We start from the raw sequence: 24,071 nt of genomic DNA, 5'->3' as shown, positions 1-24,071 counted from the left end.
CATCTTTGTCATGTTTTCACCTTATTATACCATAGTAAGTGTGTTGTTTCATAAACCTTTTGTTTTGACTCTTTGTATTTATTTATATATTTATAACTATTTATATACGTAGACATCTAATGTGTTTATGTGGTGCATACTGTGATGTTAAATGTAAATTCTTACTGTAGGTGAATATTTACAAAGTTTCAAGAACAGTACTGTAGAAAGAACATTGGGTGGGATTTGGAAAGGCAGAGATGTGTTAGGAGAGCATTTTCAGCCCCAAGTACTCTTGATCTTCTCTTTCAACAAGATGGTCTTATCCCCGTCATCCAAGGCAGGGATTCCAGACCTAAGTCAGCTATGAGGTGATCTTTCGCTTTTCCTATCCTCACCTGTCCTTAAATCGATTAGAGGGGTTTAAGCAAGGGAAAGAATTGGAAAAAGTGGGAGGCACTCTGGGCTCATGTGCCTTCCGTCTTCTCATCCTCCAAGGGTGTTCAGAGTCAATTCCAGCCACACTGCAGTGGTCCGAGCACCTGGGGCAGCTGCTGACGGAGGGAGGAGACCCATGGCCTTGACTAAGCAATGTCTGGGCACACACTTCCCCTGCACTGAGCTCTTTGTCAAAAGCAAACAGTAGGGCTTCCCTGGTGGTGCAGTGGTTGAGAGTCCGCCTGCCGATGCAGGGGACACAGGTTCGTGCCCCGGTCCGGGAAGATCCCACATGCCGCAGAGCGGCTGGGCCAGTGAGCCATGGCCGCTGAGCCTGTGCGTCCGGAGCCTGTGCTCCACAATGGGAGAGGCCACAACAGTGAGAGGCCCGCATCCCACACAAAAAAAAAAAAAAAGCAAACATTATAAGTGTGTGTGTGTGTGCGTGCGTGTTGTGTGTTGAAAGAAATAGAAAATAATATTGAAAGAGATGATACGTACCTCTTACCAAAACTGAAATCCCAAACAATCGTACACACACACACACACATACACACGTGTGTGTGCACACACACAATGGCAGCAGTTGGACCACAAAGTCCAACAGTTCTTTTAGGCCAAAGACTCTATGATGATTTGTAGCTGTTATTTTGTTTTTCTTTGAATCTCCTCTCAGTTCGCCTTAGAGATCATTGGATATCAGTTTAATGCCCCTGCAGTTCCTTCCCCAGGAAGGGAATTTTGTTGTTTATCCAGGAGTACGTCTTGAGCATCTTTCTCAAGGCAGGTCTTTTAGCAAGTAGGTCATATTTTCAGTTGGTCTGTTTTAAATTTTCTTTTTTTGTCTTGATCTTTTCTCTTTTCTAGATTGTAATTAAGTGATGTATGCATATTTATTACCAATGGATGATATTGCCACTTTGCCCACAGAAGGGCACCTGGGACAGCCCTAGGTCTGAATAAGGGTGTGGTTTTAATTCAAAGAAGTGTTATCTAAAAATGGGATCTGAAGAGTGATGAAAATTTAGTGTCACCTAGGGTTATAGAGAGCAGGTGAGGCATCGGGAAGTGCCTGTGCCTCGGCCGGCAGGTTAGAGAAAGCCAGGGCTGCTCAGGAGGCTAAGAGCTTAGTTGTGCAGTGGACGGAGTTCAGGAAAGGAGCAGAGCGAGAGCTGAAAAGAGTGGTCGGGGCAGACCCTGCTGATGGAAGAGCAGATATTTGGGCCACAAAAGGAGGCTAACTCTAAGTTAAATCTCAATCATCGACGGTTCTCAACAGGATTTTGAAGTAAATGATAAAAATAATTTTGAAAGAGATAATATATAATGTCCTCCAAACAACCATTTGCTCTGAACTGAGAGGTTGGAATCAGGACGAAGTGAGAGGATTCCCAGCACCTGTAGGGAGAGGCATCAGGTACGGTGTCTTTCTTGGAATGGATGAAGAGGAAACAGCTACGCTCAAACATCACTTTCAAAAATTCTTTATGGAGCCATCCATAATATAAAAATAGAACGTGAAACCTCTAATTCATTAAGGACAAGAAGGAGTGAATGGCTTGCCTGGAAATCAAGAAAAGGAGGCAGTAAGAAGCTACATAGGGCTTCCCTGGTGGCGCAGTGGTTGAGAGTCCGCCTGCCGATGCAGGGGACGCGGGTTCGTGCCCCGGTCCGGGAAGATCCCACATGCCGCGGAGCGGCTGGGCCCGTGAGCCATGGCCGCTGAGCCTGCGCGTCCGGAGCCTGTGCTCCGCAACGGGAGAGGCCACAACAGCGAGAGGCCCGCGTACCGCAAAAAAAAAAAAAAAAAAGAAGCTACATAAAGAGAGCAAAACAAAGCATATCAGAAGGAAGACGTCTCAATTAAGATATGATATAAGGTTGTATATTAAATGTGTATAAGATATACAAAATATAGTATAAGATATAAGGTTGTATATTAAAATGAGAAGTCTCCCAGATACAGCTTAAAAAAGGGAAATTAAAAAACCCAAAGAAACAAACTCTCCCTCCCACTCCTATTATATCCCACTTGTAAGGGACACGTTTAAAACTAAATCACGTGAAGTTAAAAATAGTGATGGGCAAGAACCATGCAAATGCAGATTAAAAGAAAGTGGGGTAGCAATGTTAATTCTGTCAGACAAAATAAAAACTGAGGCAACTGTTAAATAGATCAAAAAGTACTTTTTACAAAATGATAAAAACACACAATGGAGGTATGAAAATCAGAGAACTTTATGCACCTAAGAAAGGCATTGAAATATGTAAAATAAAAATTTTTTGAAATATATTACAAATATGGTACCAGATTTCAATGCACATGACTCTAAGCTTTTTCAGATTAATTAGACAAAAATATAAATAGTTGATGACTTATAAGATTGAATATATACACATATTTTAATATCACATTTGAGTATATACATATTTGAAACTCCAAACAGAGGAAAATCATTCTTTTCAAATGTGCACTGAACATTTAAAACATTTAGTTACATCACATACTGGCTTACAAAATAAACCTCAATAAATTCCAACAAATAAAAAGTGTCCAGGGCACATCCTGTGGCCATGATGCAATTAAATTGGAATTTTCTAGTAAAAAAATTACAAGAACAACAAGGCTAAATCTTGGAAATTTAACCACAAGAAATTAACAATAGCAATAGCAGTCTTCTAAAAAACTGAGTTTCAATTGGAAATCAAAGCTGCAATTACAGGCCATTTCTAAAATAACAACAATTAGAGCATCATGTTTCAAAATTCATGGGTTGTGGCCAAAGGGGTATTCAGAAGAAAATTTCTAGCTTTTTATAATAATGGTGATTATGACAATGGTGGCTATAATAACTAGCCAACAAACTCTGCTAAGGGATTTACATCCAGTATTTCAATTTATTATCTATCACAAAGTTGCTGTGAGGCGGCTCCTACAATCATCCCCATTTTGCAGATAACAAAACTTGAGTCACAGAAAAGTTAAGTAGATTTTCAAGTTCGGACACCTATTGGACTGGGATTTAAACTAAGACCTACTTGGGATCCATGCCAGACCAGGTAATCACTGCATGATATGCTGTTATTTCTAAAATAGAAAGAATGGATTTGGGGGAACTAAATATTAAACTCTAGAAGATGGAGAAAAGAATAAAACAAATATCAGAAAAACAGGAAGAAAAAAGGAATAAAACTTAAGCCGAAATAAATACGTTGGAAAGCAAACTGAAAAGAGTAGATGTTTTTACTAATTCTAAGAATGAGTCCTTTGAGAGGACCAATAGAATAGCTCTCTTCAATCAGGTAAATCAAAGCAGAGAGGAAGGAGGACCGGAGGACCAACTGAAATGTACAACACTGGCCATGAGAGACAAAGCGTACGTATAGAATAGTTTCAGAGAAAAAAATTTAAATTGTGAATATGTAATGGACAGCTCTATACTAATAAATTTGAAAATCTTGATGAAAGGGTCATTTTGTGAACAAGGTAAGTGATCAAAATTGACAGAGGAAAAGATTTTTGAAAAATTGAATAGACCAATAACCAAGGAAACAATGGAAAGTTTCAAAAGTGGTGCCAGGACCAAAAGATTTTATGGAAAACTATTTCAAACTTTTACTGGATATATTTTAAATTAGTAAACTATTTCAGACCCGGGCCCTCGGCAGTGAAAACGCAGAGTCCTAACTGCTGGACCTCCAGGGAATTCCCCCAATTCCTTTTATAATAACCTAAGACAGCCCAAAGTGGGGTGATAGGCCATTTCTTTTTGTGAGCGTGGATACAGAGATCCTAAACTAGATGTTAGCAAACTAAATTCAGTTCTCTATGAAAAGAATTGCACACTAAGATCCGATAGGATCAAAATACTGGGGGCTCGGTCTTAATAATGCCAGTAATATGTTTCTTCACGCTGAGAACTCAAAAGAACGATACACAACATGGCCAAGGAGCTGAAAAAGCATTTAATAAGCAACACCGTTCTTGGGGAAAATACTTCCCAAATTAAAACTCGTAGAATATTTCCTTAATATAATAAAAAATAATTTTATCTCAATATAGCCATCAATATTCTACTTAACTAGAGAATTTCCATTAATATCTAGAAAAAGACATGGAACTCCTCTATTGTAGCCATTATTTACTAAAATTCTGGAAACTTTAGTCAGTAGACTTAGAAAATAAAATGAAATAAGTGGTATAAATATTTTAAAATGAAGCGAGCTTATTAATATGCAGAGATCCCATGATTGGAAATGCAAGAGCAACTATTGAATAGTTTCTAGGTAAGAGAGATCTGTAAGGTTGCTGGTTATGAAATAAATATGCGAAAGCCATAACTTACATATAAGCAATAACCAATTAGAAAAAATACTTTACAAATGGTCCATTCAAAATAAAAACAAAAGTGCTGACAAATAAATGTTACTAGAGATATTTAAAGCGTATATGAAGAAGAATATAAAAGTGGATTGAAGGTCTGAAAAGAAAAGCTGAACAAATATAAAAACAAAACAACAATTAAAAAAATGGTCCTGGATGGGAAGACTTTCTCCCCAAATTCATCTGTAAATATGAGGCAATCTCAATAAAAATTTCAACCAGATATTTTCAAATCTGAGAAAATTATTATAAAGTTAATCAGAACTACTAGTTAACAAAAGTTAGCCATAAATTTCAATTTTATTCTTTGGAACAGAAACCTTTATTTTTCTGGTTATAATTGTGATACATGATTGTTGTCCAAAGAAATCAGGAGTAGGAAATTATTAAGTAGAAAGGAAAAGCTCCTTGTAAATTCCATCTCCCAACATCTTCCTTCACCTTCCAGAAAAAATTATTAACAGTTGGGTTTTTATTCATACGAGTACACTTTTATAACCCAAACTAGTCGGTACGTCTACTTTATGGTGTTTCTTACAATATACTGTGGACCTCTTTCCATTGCCGTATATTTTATTCTTGATATTGGTCACATAATGTTCCATTGTGTGAATGTTCCATGATATGTTTAATAAAATCTCTCATTGATGTACATTTAGATTGTTCCTACTATTTTACTTTTTTCTTTTTCTTTTTTAGTCCATCTGTGTGTCAGGCTCTCAGCTGAGTCCTTTTCAGAGCTACCTGCTTTCGTTCCCACAGTGGTTAGCATTGTCATTGCCAATTTATGGGTGATCAGCAAGTCATAAGAGAGTTCAACACTTGGCTTGAAGTTGCACAGGTAAGGGGCAGACCTGGCATACAAACTAAGGCCACCTCCAGAGTCTAAGCCCTTGGCCAGGACATTTGTGTACCTGCTTGTCACTCCTCCCAATTACAAGCATCCTTGGGGGAGCTCTGGGCAGCTGACTGCTTATTTCATGGTAACAACATTTATTTTACCTTTTTTTGCAAACATTTTATTTATAGGTAGATAACATATGGTGGTTTTTTTAATTGAAGTAGAGTTGATTTCCAATGCTGTGCCAATCTCTGCTGTACAGCAAAGTGACTCAGTTATACACATGTATGCGTTTGTCATATTCTTTTCCATTATGGTTTATCACAGGATATTGACTATAGTTCCGTGTGCTGTAAATTAGGACCTTGCTGTTCATTCATTCTAAATGTAATAGTTTATATCTAGCAACCACAAACTCCCAGTCCATCCGTTTCCCTCACCCCCCACGTTGACAACCACAGGTCTGTTCTCTATGTCTGTGAGTCTGTTTCTGTTTTGTAAATAAGTTCATTTGTGTCATATTTTAGATTCCACATATAAGTGATATCATATGATATTTGTCTTTCTCTTTCTGACTTACTTCACTTAGTATGATAATCTCTAGTTGCATCCATGTTGCTGCAAATGGCATTATTTCATTCTTTTTTATGGCTGAATAGTATTCCATTGTGTATACGTATCACATCTTCTTTATCCATTCATCTGTTGATGGACATTTAGGTTGTTTCCATGTTTTGGCTATTGTGAACAGTGCTGCTATGAACATAGGGGTGCATGGACCTTTTTGAATTATAGTTTTGTCTTGGTATATTCCCAGGAGTGGGATTGCTGGATCATATGGTAATTCTATTTTTAGTTTTCTGAGGTACCGCCATAGTATTTTCCATAGTGGCTGCACCAACTTACATTCCCACCAACAGTGTAGGAGGGTAACCTTTTCTCCACACCCTCTCCAGCATTTGTTATTTGTAGACTTTTTAAAAAATTTTTATTTAAATAATTTATTTTTGCTGTGTTGGGTCTTCGTTTCTGTGCGAGGGCTTTCTCCAGTTGTGGCGAGCGGGGGCCACCCTTCATCGCGGTGCATGGGCCTCTCACTATCGCGACCTCTCTAGTTGCGGAGCACAGGCTCCAGACGCGCAGGCTCAGTAGTTGTGGCTCATGGGCCTAGTTGCTCCACGGCATGTGGGATCCTCCCAGACCAGGGCTCGAACCCGTGTCCCCTGCATTAGCAGGCAGATTCTCAACCACTGCGCCACCCGGGAGGCCCTATTTGTAGACTTTTTAATGATGGCCATTCTCACCAGTGTGAAGTGGTACCTCATTGTAGTTTTGATTTGCATTTCTCTAATAATTAGCGATGTTGAGCATCTTTTCATGTGCCTGTTGGCCATCTGTAGGCAACAACATTTATTGAGTGTCTCCTATATGTGAAGCCCTCTTCCGAGCACTGGGATTTAATGAAGAATCCGTCTTAGCCAGTCCCTCCAGAACAGTGGTGGGTGGATGTGCCTTTCTTGAATTTGTCTAGGTTCTTTTTGAGGTTAATTATATTTTCGGCCTTTTCCATCTTGGAGGGAATGCATGCTGAGGGGAAATAGTCCTGTCCATCTTCATCCTTTGTCTCAGAGGCCTGGGTTTTTGGGGGGCATGCTGGTGATCTGACTTGTGCTTGCACGTTGATGGATTTGATCACCTTCCAGGATGCTGAAAGTGCAGAGGCCCCTGTGAGGGCCTCCTCTTAGCATCTTACACACGCCTTTAGGATTTTCCCGAGGAGCAGATTCCAGAATGTCTTTCCAATGGCTCTGACTTGTCATCTACTCTCAGGTGCAACCCACTACGACTCCTTATCACTCTGATGTCAGTCGGTTACCTGGAATCCTTCCTTCTGTGGTACTAGAGGGGATGTTTTCCCTGGTGTTTCGTCATAGTTCTGCAGAGAGGCAGACCAATAGGAGGTAGATAGATACATGGATAGATAGATAGACAACAGATAGATGTAAGGAAGGAGATTTATTATGAGGGATTGGCTCGTGTGCATACGTAGGCTGAGAAGTCCTAAGATCTGCTCTCTGCAAGTTGGGGGCCCAGGAAAGTGGGTGGTGTAGTCCAGTCCAAACCCAAAGGCCTGAGAACAAGGGGAGCCAGTGGTGTAAGTCCTGGTCCGAGTCCAAAGGCCCAAGAACTTGGACCACCGATATCCAAGAGCAGGAGAAGATGGCTGTCCCAGTTCCAGCAGAGAGAGTGATTTTTCTCTTCCTGCACCTTCTTCTTCTTCTAGCCAGACCCTCAAAAGATTGGATGATGCCCACCCACTTGGATGTGGGCAGATCTTCTTTACTCAGTCTACCGGTTCAAATGTTAATCTCTTCTGGAGAACCCTGACAGACACAGCCAGTAATACTGAAAACCCTTAGCCCAGTGGAGTTGACATATAAACTTAACCATCACGCCTGGGATCATTTCACCTTATATTGGTGTGGGAAAGGTCAACTGAAGGCAAAGGAACTTTTGAGATGTTCATCCACCATTCCTCCCTTCCTCCTTTCCTTCCTTCCTTCCTTCCTTCCTTCCTTCACTGGACATGCAAATGCCCCTACTCTGTGCTAAGCCCTGTCAAAGGTCTGCAGACATAAAAATAGTGAGATATGGTCAGTGCAGAGGAAGAAAGACCAAGGGTATAAAACTACCTTCAACACCACCTTCTCACTTTACCAGTTGGGAAAGAGGCTATGAGGTGCTGTGCCATTTGTCTTGTCCTGTGACCAATGTATACAGACATACACACCACCAGTCCCAGCGGCGTGTCCCACGGAATCCTATTAAAGATACTCTTTTAGAAAGAAAAGGAGCCATGAATTTCCTCCCTTCATTTCTTATCTCTGAGTCACTCTTTAGCTGAAGACAAAAATTATCCCCTGGGCAAGAGTGACCAAACTTTAAAAATTGCCTTTGATATAGAACACTGTTGGAGAATTCAGAAATTTGAAACATATTTTATCAACTAGTTCCCCTTTCTCCAGATGGCTATTTACCGTCTCAGAGTTCTCCAGTCAAGTGAGTATATTCTAACCAGATGGAAGTACCTTTCCTCCAGTGGGTTAGCTTTGCCCAAAAGATAACAGGCACATAACAGTTTTTCTCAACAAGTGCTTTCCGAGGGAACAAAGGAAAACGAAGGAAGGAAAGAAGAAAAGAAAGAAGGAGAGAAGGAAGGACTTCACTGATCCTTCTCCTGCGCCCCCAGTCTGGAAGTTTCTCAAGCCCCTTGAAAGGAAGAACCATCCGTTTCTTTGCACTTCGTCTTTATGCTTTTGGCTCTGCATTTTCTATACAGATGACAGCTAAGCCAAGGTGGGTCTAAACATACATTGGGAACTGTGATGGCGAATTGGTTCGTATCCCTTCTGGCCACACAATCTCCTCATATGTGTGGCGGGGAGACCCCTTCTGGCCTGAGCATTCTGTGGAAACTCTAACTAAAGAGAATGCTATCATGGTTTGGGGGGGAAAGCCCCTCCCAAGGAGCTGGTTCCTGGGTGAAGTGGATCCTTTGGATTTTTCTGCTGGGAAGGGGAAGCAGCTGGTCCTTTTAGCTTAGCCATGTTGGAAACCTCAGCTGTGTATCCCTGGGAAGTCTCTGGAAGAGACCCACAAGACAGTCTCATGGAGGACCCACGGGGGGCAGAACACATCTGACAAGAGTTTGGCAAATGTTCTTGAAGCCCAGGGTAAAATCAGAGAGAGCTCATTAGCTTTGACCTGTTGAAGATGGCTGGAATCAGGGAATGGCACGGGCTTGCCCCCCACTTGCTCTGCTGACATTTGGTTCCATTAGGGACCAAGAGCTGGTTCCAATGTCCTGAGAGCAATTACCAAAGCTAAGCTGAACACAGTGCTGTGTTTTCAATTATTCTCTCTCTCTCTCTCTCTCTCTCTCTCTCTCTCTCTCTCTCTCTCTCTCTCCTCTCTCTTTCTCTCTCTCTATGCCAGGCCTAGAGGCAACACAGTCTCCCACAGAAGTCAATCCTGGCTTCTCCTCTACAATCCTTTTGCGATCATCCCCTTTCTTTTTTACATTTTCCATAATAACAAGGCTCATTTTGAAAACCCTCTTTGCTCTGGACCAAAGGGTTAACCCCTCATCCCCTGTGCATTGCCCATCCCGCGGCTTCTGCCATCCCACACGACAGCCAAGGCCGCAGTAGTTGCGGTTCTCTCTGGAAAAGCTTATTTTAAGAAACTGACAGCTCTCATCAGACACTCGTGCAATGGTCCCCTGGGATTAGCCCATATTTCCACCAGGGAATATTATCCTTCTGCTCTCCTAAATCCTACATGCAGCCAACTTTTCCACCACTGAGTGAAGCGTACAGCCTTGTACCTGGTCCAGAAAGCCCCCAAATGTCTGTGCCCTGGAAAATGGCCAGTGAGTGAGCTCGCCTTTGCTGGGACAGCTATTGTGGGTTAGGAGAGGACATGGGGGAGAAAGGGAATTGGGTTTGCAGTCTAAGAATCCACGCAGACGGTAGCAATGCTTGGTGAAAAAAGAAGGCAACAGGCCTTTATACCAGAGCCAGGAACTGAAGGGGAAAAGAATTGGGGCCTTCACTGGGGGTGATTGGCACCTCTCCTAGGCTTGGGATGGGATAAAAGACAGTTTCAAAAAGCCCCTTGGCCCTTGAATGTCACTGTTTTCTGTAACTTATGCCAGTGGCATCAGAGAGAAGAACAACTGTGCCAGCAGGATTTTTTTTTTTTAACATCTTTATTGGAGTATAATGGCTTTACAATGGTGTGTTAGTTTCTGCTTTATAACAAAGTGAATCAGTTATACATATACATATGTTCCCATATCTCTTCCCTCTTGCGTCTCCCTCCCTCCCACCCTCCCTATCCCACCCCTCTAGGTGGTCACAAAGCACCGAGGTGATCTCCCTGTGCCATGCAGCTGCTTCCCACTAGCTATCTATTTTACGTTTGATAGTGTATATATGTCTATGCCACTCTCTCACTTTGTCACAGTTTACCCTTCCCCCTCCCCATATCCTCAAGTCCATTCTCTAGTAGGTCTGTGTCTTTATTCCCATCTTACCCCTAGGTTCTTCATGACCTTTTTTTTTCTTCCTTAGATTCCATATATATGTGTTAGCATACGGTATTTGTTTTTCTCTTTCTGACTTACTTCACTCTGTATGACAGACTCTAGGTCCATCCACCTCACTACAAATAATTCAATTTCATTTCTTTTTATGGCTGAGTAATATTCCATTGTATATATGTGCCACATCTTCTTTATCCATTCATCCGACGATGGACACTTAGGTTGCTTCCATGTCCTGGCTATTGTAAATAGAGCTGCAATGAATATTTTGATACATGATTCTTTTTGAATTATGGTTTTCTCAGGGTATATGCCCAGTAGTGGGATTGCTGGGTCAGATGGTAGTTCAATTTGTAGTTTTTTAAGGAACCTCCATACTGTTTTCCATAGTGGCTGTATCAATTTACATTCCCACCAACAGTGCAGGAGGGTTCCCTTTTCTCCACACCCTCTCCAGCATTTATTGTATGTAGACTTTTTGATGATGGCCATTCTGACTGGTGTGAGATGATATCTCATTGTAGTTTTGATTTGCATTTCTCTAATGATTAATGATGTTGAGCATTCTTTCATGTGTTTGTTGGCAGTCTGTATATCTTCTTTGGGGAAATGTCTATTTAGGTCTTCTGCCCATTTTTGGTTTGGGTTGTTTGTTTTTTTGTTATTGAGCTGCATGAGCTGCTTGTATATTTTGGAGATTAATTCTTTGTCAGTTGCTTCATTTGCAAATATTTTCTCCCATTCTGAGGGTTGTCTTTTGGTCTTGTTTATGGTTTCCTTTGCTGTGCAAAAGCTTTTAAGTTTCATTAGGTCCCATTTGTTTTTTTTTGTTTTTATTTCCATTTCTCTAGGAGGTGGGTCAAAAAGGATCTTGCTGTGATTTATGTCATAGAGTGTTCTGCCTACGTTTTCCTCTAAGAGTTTGATAGTTTCTGCCTTACATTTAGGTCTTTAATCCATTTTGAGCTTATTTTTGTGTATGGTGTTAGGGAGTGTTCTAATCTCATACTTTTACATGTACCTGTCCAGTTTTCCCAGAACCACTTATTGAAGAGGCTGTCTTTTCTCCACTGTATATTCTTGCCTCCTTTATCAAAGATAAGGTGACCATATGTGTGTGGGTTTATCTCTGGGGTTTCTATCCTGTTCCATTGATCTATCTTTCTGTTTTTGTGCCAGTACCATACTGTCTTGATTACTGTAGCTTTGTAGTATAGTCTGAAGTCAGAGAGCCTGATTCCTCCAGCTCCATTTTTCGTTCTCAAGATGGCTTTGGCTATTCGGGGTTTTTGCGTTTCCATACAAATTGTGAAATTTTTTGTTCTAGTTCTGTGAAAAATGCCAGTGGTAGTTTGATAGGGATTGCATTGAATCTGTAGATTGTTTTGGTAGTAGAGTCATTTTCACAATGGTGATTTTTCCAATCCAAGAACATGGTATATCTCTCCATCAATTTGTATCATCTTTAATTTCTTTCATCAGTGTCTTATAATTTTCTGCATACAGGTCTTTTGTCTCCTTAGGCAGATTTATTCCTAGATATTTTATTCTTTTTGTTGCAGTGGTAAATGGGAGTGTTTTCTTAATTTCATTTTCAGATTTTTCATCATTAGTGTATAGGAATGCCAGAGATGTCTGTGCATTAATTTTGTATCCTGCCAGTAGGATTTTTTTAAGCAAAAAAGAAGTTTTATTCGTTTGTCTAAGTGAATAGATAGTGTGGCTTCAGGCATGGCTGAATCTAGGTGTTCATATGGCATTGTCTAGGCTCGTCCTTCTCACTCTTTCTCTCTGTCCTCCTTCCTTTCTCTCTTTTTCTTCCCCTGTGGGTTCTGTACCTTCTGTGTTGGCTTCACTCTCAGGCAGCCCTGTCCATGTGGTGGCATCGGCAATTCTGGATTTATATCCCCTCTGTATAGCACCAGCAAAAGTCCAGAAGGATTTTAAACTTTGATTGTCTTTCAATATTTCAAATACCTAATGGACCAGTTCTGGCTGTGACCAACACATGCACACACACACACTTCCTTCTCCATGAGTCCCAGGTGAACTATAGGGAATCCTCATGAAGCTGAACGAAATGCAAAGAAGTTTGGATATATTAATCCCTATAGTGGTGCTGGTGTTGAGAGCTACAAATTCTGGGATGTTGCATTGGCAGAATGCAAAGGATCGCCGGTGCTGGGGAATGGTGGCAGGAAGGAGAAATTTACAATTTGGATTTGAATGATGACATCCAGAAGTAAAGGCTAGTGATGAGAAGAAGGTAAAAAATTTTAAAAAGAACTACGGTAAAAGCTTGAATTCTCTGTATTCTTCAGCCAATAGATCTGAGCATTGATATTTAGGTGAATGAATCCTCTAGAAATGAAGCAGGTTTCGAGCAAGCAGACCATGCCCTCTGAACTTGGGTTCATGACTTCGGTAAAATGCAGAACTGATTTTTTAAAAAAAAGAGTTTCAGTGGTTTTCGGGGAAGGAAGCAGACTCTGTGGGCTGTGGCTCAAAGAGGAGGTGAGCCTGAGAGCAGAAAGTACAAGTGTAAAACGTTTGTTCAAGAAGATAGGGAGGACAGAAGAATGGTCCATTGTCAACATTGTGCCTGTTGATAACAGCATTGGGCTGTACACTTAAAAATCTGTTAAGATGGTAGATCTCATGTTAAGTGTTCTTATAATAAAGAAAAAGGAAAAAAAATATGAAGGGGATAAAAGAGAGGCAGGTAACAAGAGGAAGATAGGGATTCAACACATAGTTTTTAAAAGACAGACAATTTGAATATGTTTACATGCTGATGATAAAACCCAGAACAGAGGGAGAGAATGAGGTGAAAGAAAGATGCTAATAAATGGCGGTGTGGAGCCATAGTAAAGATGCAGGCTCCAGAGTCAGACTGCCTGTTTGAATTCCTGCTTTCACCGTGTTCTAGCTGTGTGATCTTGGGGAAGTGGCCTAACCTCTCTGTGCCTCAGTTATCTTTCTTTGTAAAATGAGGATATTGATGGAACCTACAGTAGATTTTGTGAGAACTAAATGGTAAAGCAATTAGAACAGTACATCATAAGCACTAAATAAGTGTTAGCAATTATCATTTTTATTGTTGTTAAGTCTAAAGAACTGAGTGGTATCCCGAGAACGGATGGGTGGGTTGACCTCAACAGGAGGGCAAACGTTTCACTACGAAGGGTATGGACAGGTATGTATGGATGGCAAATGGATTTGTATATTCGATGGTGGAAATTTGGGAGGGATTGCTATCTGAAAACTTCTGTGTTTCTATGAAGCAGAAGGTGACATTACCTGTTTATGATGAGGAGAGAGGTAAATCTAGTTTTGAAGACAGTGAAGTCTTGAAATAGTCATTATTGAGAATGCATGATCAACCTAACCATGGAAACACAGTACAGTTGTTGGCCAGAATGTTTCATGAAACCAATCTGCTCAGGAGTGGGCATGTCCCCTGCAGGGCTCAGAAACCTGCAAGCAGCTATGGAACTTAGTGGAGGATTGCATTCATCTGTGCTTGGGGTTTTGCTATTACAGTAACTCCCCTACAAACAAATGAGTTCCGTTCCGAGAACGCGGTCGTAAGTCCAATTTGTTCTTTAAGTCCAACAAAGTTAGCCTAGGTACCCAACTAACACAATCGCCTATATAGTACTGTACTGGAATAGGTTTATGATACTTTTCCCACAAATAATACATAAAAAACAAACAAAAACAAAAATAAAGAAAACAGTTTTAATCTTACAGTACAGTACCTTGAAAAGTACAGTAGTACCAGCTACATCACCACTGCTTTTACACTTGCTTCCGGACATCCTGGGCTTGAGATAAAAATACTGCACTCTATACAGTACTGTACAGTAAAGTACACAAAAGCACAACCACTTGTAGAGGATGCACGCACGTGACAGTGTATGCCAGACACGTGAACTCACTTATGTGATTGGACAGGCGAACACATGTTCGCATCTTTGAAAGTTTGCAACTCGAAGGTTTGTATGTAGGGGACTTAGTGTGTTCGAGATGGAAGGACACAGAGTACAGGACTTTGGGATATTGGCCAGAGGGTGCTTGATGAAATGGACCAACATTGAGTTAATTTATACTAAAGCATTCAGAAGAGTGCCTGATGTATAGAGTAGGCTCTCAAAGAGTTATCCATTCATTCATTTTAATTCATTGCTATTGGCTGCTATAGATGATTGGTGGATAAATTGATAAAATTCAAAGGCTAATACAGAAAACAATAAAATGGGGCAACTGGGTATTGAGAAACACTGTCTTCTTTTAAAAGAAGTTCTCTTTGGGGGGATTATGTAATGTGAAAGGGCTCCTACTTGATGAAATGCTGGAAGGCCTCTGCTTTTTCTTATTCAATACTAGTTGTGCACGAACAGCAGTACCCGTGGGCCAAGAGCATCCCACATTTGTTATTCTGGCAACAGGCTTGTTTTGTGGCTTGGGCCTGAGTCAGAACTTCTTTGGATGCAGCATCAGGGCCCCTTTCACCACCTGCCTCACGGAGACTGAATCCGTGGCAGGCCCCTCAAGGTGAAGCGGAGCTGAGCTGGGCTGGGCTGAAAGTGATGCCGTTGACCTGATGGGTGAAGCCAGTCTTTGATCCATCAGCCTGTGAGAGTTTGATCCCATGGCAATAGGTGACAGAGCCAGAGACCCTCGGCCTGGCTGTGATACCGGCCAGGTGTGACCTTGGTCCCAGGAAAGGGCACACAGGTTTGCCAGACACCTGTTGTGTGCTAAGCCCTTTGGCACGAACTGTCCCTGATTCACCTTGTTTTACACTCAAAACAACACTGATGGGTCAGCGTTTGGTGAGACTCCCAATCCTTCTAGTTTGTAGGCTCTTCATCTGAGAATGGAGCGCATAGACGTCAGCAGTCTTCAGCCTGGGCTCTGTGAATTCTCAGGTTTCTGTGGAGAAGATACAGACGTTACCAGGGTTAGCAAGAAGGGACTGGCGGGGGCAGCTTAGTCTTCCCCTTTGCCCTGATCTGCTCTAGAGTCTGGAGTTCCCTGTACGCTTTTGACTGAAGAACGGCTTTTACATTTAAAAATCTCGCAGAGCACAGGTCTCTGTGATCTCTAAAATTCTTCCCGGGATCTGATCACTGCCTCTCCTGCAAATGCTCTTTGTGGCTTTGCATTTGAGCCTCCTTCTCTGTGCCTTGGTGTCCCTGCGTGCAGAAGGAGGGTTTGGATAAGAGAAGCTCTGGTCTCCGGGATCCTGGGAGTGGAGGGCGTGGTAAAAACACTTGGGCTCACTGAACCCCGTGTGGCCGGCACCCTGGAAGGGCCAGTGATACTGAAGGATGATCTCTCCATCTGTCCTGTCTCACGGGCACCGCACCAGGCACTCACGGCTCAGTTCCAGGACTCAGGTCTCTCTCCACTTGTCCACAACAAGTCACATTGCCTCTTCCCATTTTCTCTTTCCTCCAGGGACCCATGAAGTGGTGGCTAAACCCGGTTTGGTCGCCACCCGTCCACCGAGGGCCAGAGATCAGGAAAGGAAGAAGGGCAGCTTTACTTCCTCCCTCAGGATGGAGCCACACAGCCATTCTGGAAAGAGCAGAAAATCCACAAAATTCTGGTCCATCTCCCGGTCCCTGATCCTGTGTAATGCCAAGACCAGTGACGATGGCTCAAGCCCCGATGAGAGATATCCTGATCCTTTTGAGATTTCCCTGAGCCACGGCAAGGAGGGACTTTTCCTCTCATCTGTGCAGCTGGCAGACACGTCAGAGGCCGGGCCCGACAGCGTTCCTGATCTCACGCTGTCCTCCGAGGCCGCTCCACTGCAGGCAGCTGGGAGTGATGGAGGCCAGAACTGTAGGAGGATGCTCTTCATGAAGGTACGCCCAGGATTTGTGGGGCTGGAGGAGGCTGCAGTTGCCTTCCGGTGCTGTGAATGAAAGTCTTCGCGTTTTTTTTATTCCAAAGTCAGGAAGGCACAGAGTTCTCATTCTGAACGAGAGCAGGGAAGAAGTTGAGGCAGGGCCCACTGGAATGATGACAAGGAGCACGGCAGTGAATCAGGCTCAGTTGACCTTCCTGCTTGAGACATTCTTTGAGATACGGTGTCAGCCCCAGGTAAACTGAGCCTGGGTCCCTGCTGGAAAATGCCAGGTGCAATACACGGGGAAGGGCTCATCTCCAGACAGACAGTATCCAGCACACCACAGGCAGCTCAGATCGAATCCAGTAGAGAACCTGATAGAAGCTGACTTATAAGGCCCGCACTGAGAAGGAGCTGGAAGGTCGAGCAGGGCAAGGCGTACAGCCTGAGTGAGTTTGCACTTGAATGCTGACCGAGAACGTTCCCCAGGTGCCCCTTGCCAGTTCCAACACAGGTGTGAGTGAGGGCTGGCAGGCAGAGCCATAAAGGAAGGGGGAGAGGGAAAACTAAGTAGGGTTTGGAGACTTGCCAAGATACGGAATGTTTTCTCTTCTGTTAGACAGTATTTCAATTTTGTTATTATAGCACGGTGGAAATTGCAGGGTACTGTGAGATAGAGGCTGATTAAAGGATTTCACTCTCGAATTAGTCTCTATAAGTCCTATGCCCTCAGCCTTCCATCAAAGGCAGGATTTCTCAAGGGTCCGAACAGCCCTGAACCTTGGAGCCAGTGCGGCTCGCTCAGGGGTGGGCCAGCCCCGAGGAGCTTCTCCCACACCTTACTGCCAAGACCCCGCTGGGCACAGTCACGTGACTGTCAACAGCAAATAGGGAAGGTGTTCCGGTACCTTTGGAGGAGATGCAGTGCTCTTGCATCTTTCCTTGAGGAAGAAAATCATTGCTTAACACATGAATAGTAAACACCATCATGTAACATTATATAACAGGTTAGCAGGTCCGGCCCAATAATCTCCACACACAAGCAGCTACCTCAAGAGACCCACCCAGCCTAGGGTGCTCCATCACCCACAAGATGGCTTCTGTTGATGAGAGCTGAGCTCACCCGATAGGGTAGAAGGAGGGAACAGCAGCTCAGTGGGTTTGGGGGAGCCTGGCCAGGCTCCTGGTTTGCCACCAATGATATGACCAGTATACTATCCACCAACTGAGAGTCAAGTTTATTAATGACAATACCAATTTATCCAGGTCAGAGTTCACATAAATGAAATTTAAAAATCATTTGGAGATTCCAGCGGACTCCAGAACGAACTTTTCACTTGCTTCTATTTAACTGAACAAGCATTTCCTGAGCACCTGTTACGTGCCAGGCACAATAGGGATCCAGCCCCTGCCTTCAAGGAGCTTGTCTCAAGTGGAGGAACAAAGAATACACTCCAACGGGGCTGTTGGAGGCTCAAAAGGAGGCGGCACATCTCTAGGGGTGGGTATCAGTACATTCAGTCCATGTTTACAGAGTACCGACCGGTGTCAGGCATTGTTCTAGGGAGTAAACCAGACTCAGTCCCTGCCCTTGGGCAGCTTTTCTTCTCGTGGGGGGATACAGGTGTTAACAACTCAGCATATGCTATAATATTAAAGAGTGAAGGGCTCTGAAGAAATATTAAGCAGGATAAAGGGATAGAGAGCAATGAGGAGGGGTCACTGCCCTTTTTGAAAAGGTGATCACGAAGGCTCCTCCAAAGAAGTGACATTTGAGCCATGACCTGAATGAATGAAGCAGAGAAGGGAGTCATATGAACATCAGGGGGGAAGAGCGTTCCGGGTGGAGGGAACAGCATGTGCGAAGACAGGAAGAGAAGAATGTGCTTGTGGAATGCTGGAGGAGAATAGGGTGCACGGGCGGTTCAGGGAAGGAGAGAGCAGGGGAGGATGGAGTCGGGGTGGTAGCCAGGCACCATACGTGGAGTTTTACTCTCAGAAGGATGGGGAAGGCTTGGAAGACGGAGCAGGGGAGTGACCCGATCCTTTTCAGGAGCACTCTGGCTGCTGAGCAGAGAATGGAGCGTAGGGAGGCCGGTTAGCGGAGCTACGACAATAACCGAGGCCGGAAGTGACGTGGCTGGATTGAAAGGGTCATGGGGAAGGCACTGAGGATGCTCAGGGTAGGCATTTATTTTCAAGACAAAGCCAACGGGATTTGTCGATGGAAGGATGGAGGGGGGGGAGAGGCAGCAAGTTCAACTGCAAGTTCTGACCTGACCTACCCCGGGGAAAGGAGGTGGCCTGTTCTAATATGGGAAATACTCAGGGCTGCAAAAATGATCGGGAAAAGGTGAGATGTTGCCAGAAGGACGCAGGATCTGACAAAGCAGGGGTGGGTGGAAGAGAATCCTAGGTGGAAGGAGCTGTGTGAGCAAAGATGAGGGCAGGAGGCACCGAGTGCTTATGCGTGGGCCACCGTGCACAGGAGAGTGTGTCTCGAGCTGCGTTTTGGGCGCCTGTCCAGTGACAGGAGGCTGGAGACCCGGGGAAGCTAGATGAACAGGCATAGGACAGGAAACTGGCAAGGGGTCAACGATAAACTCCACCTTTTCGTCTCTCTGTGATTCACATGTGCACCATAATTTGGTTTAAAACATGTTTTCACAGCTCTATCTCATTGTCTCCTTCCTGGGAGGAAGGAAGTCACAGCGGCATTTGTATTTCCGAGGGCGAGGGTGGGCCGTATGGCACAGGGGCTGGCGGCGTGGGCTCATTAGTCTGACTGCTTGGCCTTGAGTCCAGATTTCCCAGTTGTGTGATCCTGGACAATTCACTTTAACTTTTTATTTTATATTGGAGTATAGTTGATTAACAGTGCTGTGATATTGATAGTTTCAGGTGTACAGCAAAGTGATTCAGTTATACGTATACATGTGTCTATTCTTTTTCAAATTCTTTTCCCATTTAAGTTGTCATGTAATATTGAGCAGAGTTCCCTGTGCTATACAGTAGGTCCTTGTTGGTCACTTTACCTTTTTGTGTGCCCATTTTCTCATCTATGAAATGGAGAATGTTAATAATGATATATGAGTTTTCTTAGGATAAAGCTATAAGTATTTACATAAGAAAATCCACAGTGCAGTGCACATAGGAATTGCTTAATAAATACTATTATTATTATTTCTGTTTTAGGATGGGGATGCTGACTGTCACTGAGTAATTAAGTAATTCATGAATTCAATAGCATATATTAAATGTGCCAGGCCGTGGGCAAGACTTGTAGTTTTGCAATGCTCATAGGCTAATGAGGAAGACAGGGATGAAACAGATGATTCCTGTTTCGGGGTGCGGCTACAGATCTGTAAGGGAAATCGTGGGGGTGCTGAGGAGGAATGTGCTGTTTCTATTTGGGGAAGGGCAACCCGGAGGGGGTGAAAGCAGGATCTCCAAGTAGACAAGTCCAGATCCTAGCAGTACGAACAGGCAGAGGGACAGGAAGAAGTCTCAGAGGCTGGAAAGTGGTTTGTTTGCTGAGATGGGGGGAGGAGTGATGTGCATTCGCGTCAAGTTCGAGGCAGGGATGAACTGGGAAGGCAGATAGGGGTATTGGCCAGCTCTGAACCCAAGACTGTTTTTTTCTTTTTAAGGAGCACAGGTGATCTTTAACTATCCATGAATGAGTTCTGAGCAAGTAAATGTTTCAGTTGTCTGAGCAGGTCCTGTATCAACAGTGCCAGGGCAGAAAGGCAAAGGTGACAGCTTGTCCCAATATCCTTTTCTGGAGGAGTCTCTGTGTACTCAGTAACACCCCCCTCCCTGTCCCTTCTCGCAGGGACACTCTAGCCCCCGCCTGGCTCCTGCCCTGCACCCAGGCATGACTCAGTTGGCCCAGATGGACTCCTCAGCTTCCAGCAATGCCATGGTTACACTGATTTCAAAACAACATCTGGAAAGAGGCCCTGTGACATCAGGCTCTTCTCTAGAAACGCCTAATATGAAAATTAAAAAAGAGGAAGTTAGATAAACAGCCAACTGAAAAAAAAAAAAGCCTTATTGGATGTGTTGTGTTTGGCACAATTAGGACTAAGTAAATCATTACCCAGGGATGTGTCAAAGCTGGGCAGCGGTGTGCGGAATCTGGAGTAAGCATTTGGATCTGTGCTGTGCATTAAGGGACTGGCAGGGTCCTTTTTCAGGAGGAGCTTCCAGACCCCTGGGGAAGAATGTTCAAAGCCAGACTCCCCAACCTAATAAACAAAAACGCAATGTATCAGACCTAGACTTTTCAAAGGAGGGAATGCACAGACTCCTTGGCTACTCCAGACTCACTGTCTTTTTCCAAATGGCGAGAGTATTTTTTTTTTTACATCTTTATTGGAGTATAATTGCTTTACAATGGTGTGTTAGTTTCTGCTTTATAACGAAGTGAATCAGTTATACATATACATATGTTCCCATTTCTCTTCCCTCTTGCATCTCCCTCCCTCCCACCCTCCCTATCCACCCCTCCAGGCGGTCACAAAGTACCGAGCTGATCTCCCTGTGCTATGCAGCTGCTTCCCACTAGCTATCTACCTTACGTTTGGTAGTGTATATACGTCCATGCCTCTCTCTCGCTTTGTCACAGCTTACCCTTCCCCCTCCCCATATCCTCAAGTCCATGCTCTAGTAGGTCTGTGTCTTTATTCCTGTCTTACCCCTAGGTTCTTCATGGCATTTCTTTTTCTTAAATTTCACATATATGTGTTAGCATACGGTATTTGTCTTTCCCTTTCTGACTTACTTCACTCTGTATGACGGACTCGAGGTCTATCCACCTCATTACAAATAGCTCAATTTCATTTCTTTTTATGGCTGAGTAATATTCCATTGTACATATGTGCCACATCTTCTTTATCCATTCATCTGATGATGGACACTTAGGTTGTTTCCATCTCCGGGCTATAGTAAATAGAGCTGCCGTGAACATTTTGGTACATGACTCTTTCTGAATTATGGTTTTCTCAGGGTATATGCCCAGTAGTGGGATTGCTGGGTCATATGGTAGTTCTATTTGTAGTTTTTTAAGGAACCTCTATACTGTTCTCCACAGTGGCTGTATCAATTTACATTCCCACCAACAGTGCAAGAGGGCTCCCTTTTCTCCACACCCTCTCCAGCATTTATTGTTTCTAGATTTTATGATGATGGCCATTCTGACTGGTGTGAGATGATATCTCATTGTAGTTTTGATTTGCATTTCTCTAATGATTAATGAAGTTGAGCATTTTTTTCATGTGTTTGTTGGCAGTCTGTATATCTTCTTTGGAGAAATGTCTATTTAGGTCTTCTGCCCATTTTTGGATTGGGTTGTTTGTTTTTTTGTTATTGAGCTGCATGAGCTGCTTGTAAATTTTGGAGATTAATTCTTTGTCAGTTGCTTTATTTACAAATATTTCCTCCCATTCTGAGGGCTGTCTTTTGGTCTTGTTTATGGTTTCCTTTGCTGTGCAAAAGCTTTGAAGTTTCATTAGGTCCCATTTGTTTATTTTTGTTTTTATTTCCATTTCTCTAGAAGGTGGGTCAAAAAGGATCTTGCTGTGATTACTGTCATGGAGTATTCTGCCTATGTTTTCCTCTAAGAGTTTGATAGTTTCTGGCTTTACATTTAGGTCTTTAATCCATTTTGAGCTTATTTTTGTGTATGGTGTTAGGGAGTGATCTAATCTCATACTTTTACATGTACCTGTCCAGTTTTCCCAGCACCACTTATTGAAGAGGCTGTCCTTTCTCCACTGTACATTCCTGCCTCCTTTATCAAAGATAAGGTGACCATATGTGCGTGGGTTTATCTCTGGGGTTTCGATCCTGTTCCATTGATCTATCTTTCTGTTTTTGTGCCAGTACCATACTGTCTTGATTACTGTAGCTTTGTAGTACAGTCTGAAGTCAGGGAGCCTGATTCCTCCAGCTCAATTTTTTGTTCTCAAGATGGCTTTGGCTATTCAGGGTCTTTTGTGTTTCCATACAAATTGTGAAATTTTTTATTCTAGTTCTGTGAAAAATGCCAGTGGTAGTTTGATAGGGATTGCATTGAATCTGTAGATTGCTTTGGGTAGTAGAGTCATTTTCACAATGTTGATTTTTCCAATCCAAGAACATGGTATATCTCTCCATCTATTTGTATCATCTTTAATTTCTTTCCTCAGTGTCTTATTATTTTCTACATACAGGTCTTTTGTCTCCTTAGGTAGGTTTTTTCCTAGATATTTTATTCTTTTTGTTGCAATGGTAAATGGGAGTGTTTTCTTGATTTCACTTTCAGATTTTTCATCATTAGTGTATAGGAATGCCAGAGATTTCTGTGCATTAATTTTGTACCCCGCTACTTTACCAAATTCATTGATTAGCTCTAGTAGTTTTCTGGTAGCATTTTTAGGATTCTCTATGTATAGTATCATGACATCTGCAAACAGTGACGGTTTTACTTCTTCTTTTCCAATTTGGATTCCTTTTATTTCCTTTTTTTCTTTGATTGCTGTGGCTAAAACTTCCAAAACTATGTTCAATAAGAGTGGTGAGAGTGGGAAACCTTGTCTTGTTCCTGATCTTAGTGGAAATGCTTTCAGTTTTTCACCATTGAGGACGATGTTGGCTGTGGGTTTGTCATATATGGCCTTTGTTATGTTGAGGAAAGTTCCCTCTATGCCTACTTTCTGCAGGATTTTTATCATAAATGGGTGTTGAATTTTGTTGAAAGCTTTCTCTGCATCTATTGAGATGACCATATGGTTTTTCTCCTTCAATTTTTTAATGTGGTTTATCACATTGACTGACTTGTGTATATTGATGAATCCTTGCATTCCTGGAATAAACCCCACTTGATCATGGTGTATGATCCGTTTAATGTGCTGTTGGATTCTGTTTGCTAGTATTTTGTTGAGGATTTTTGCATCTATGTTCATCAGTGATATTGGCCTGTAGTTTTCTTTCTTTGTGACATCCTTGTCTGGTTTTGGTATCAAGGTGATGGTGGCCTCGTAGAATGAGTTTGGGAGTGTTCCTCCCTCTGCTATATTTTGGAAGAATTTGAGAAGGACAGGTGTTAGCTCTTCTCTAAATATTTGATAGAATTCGCCTGTGAAGCCATCTGGTCCTGGACTTTTGTTTGTTGGAAGATTTTTAATCACAGTTTCAATTTCAGTGCCTGTGATTGGTCTGTTCATATTTTCTATTTCTTCCTGATTCAGTCTTGGCAGGTTGTGCATTTCTAAGAATTTGTCCATTTCTTCCAGGTTGTCCATTTTATTGGCATAGAGTTGCTTGTAGTAATCTCTCATGATCTTTTGTATTTCTGCAGTGTCAGTTGTTACTTCTCCTTTTTCATTTCTAATTCTATTGATTTGAGTCTTCTCTCTTTTTTTCTTGAGGAGTCTGGCTAATGGTTTATCAATTTTGTTTATCTTCTCAAAGAACC

At 42.6% G+C, this 24,071-nt stretch overlaps 1 protein-coding gene across 3 annotated transcripts in view; it reads left to right on the top strand.

Moving 5' to 3' along the window:
• Positions 1-24,071, top strand: part of IL16 (interleukin 16) — a gene marked incomplete at its 5' end in the record, with an annotated part of 116,217 nt that overhangs the window by 16,825 nt on the left and 75,321 nt on the right. For all 3 annotated transcript variants that reach the window (XM_082649020.1, XM_082649018.1, XM_082649019.1), the window contains one exon: positions 16,216-16,628. In XM_082649020.1, coding sequence (XP_082505146.1) covers positions 16,216-16,628 — 413 coding nt within the window. The remainder of the gene's footprint in view (positions 1-16,215; positions 16,629-24,071) is intronic.

This window comes from Grampus griseus, assembly GCF_964374135.1.
Source record: "Grampus griseus genome assembly, chromosome: 2".
Classification (NCBI taxonomy): domain Eukaryota; kingdom Metazoa; phylum Chordata; class Mammalia; order Artiodactyla; family Delphinidae; genus Grampus; species Grampus griseus.
This window is presented reverse-complemented; position numbering and strand designations above follow the sequence as displayed.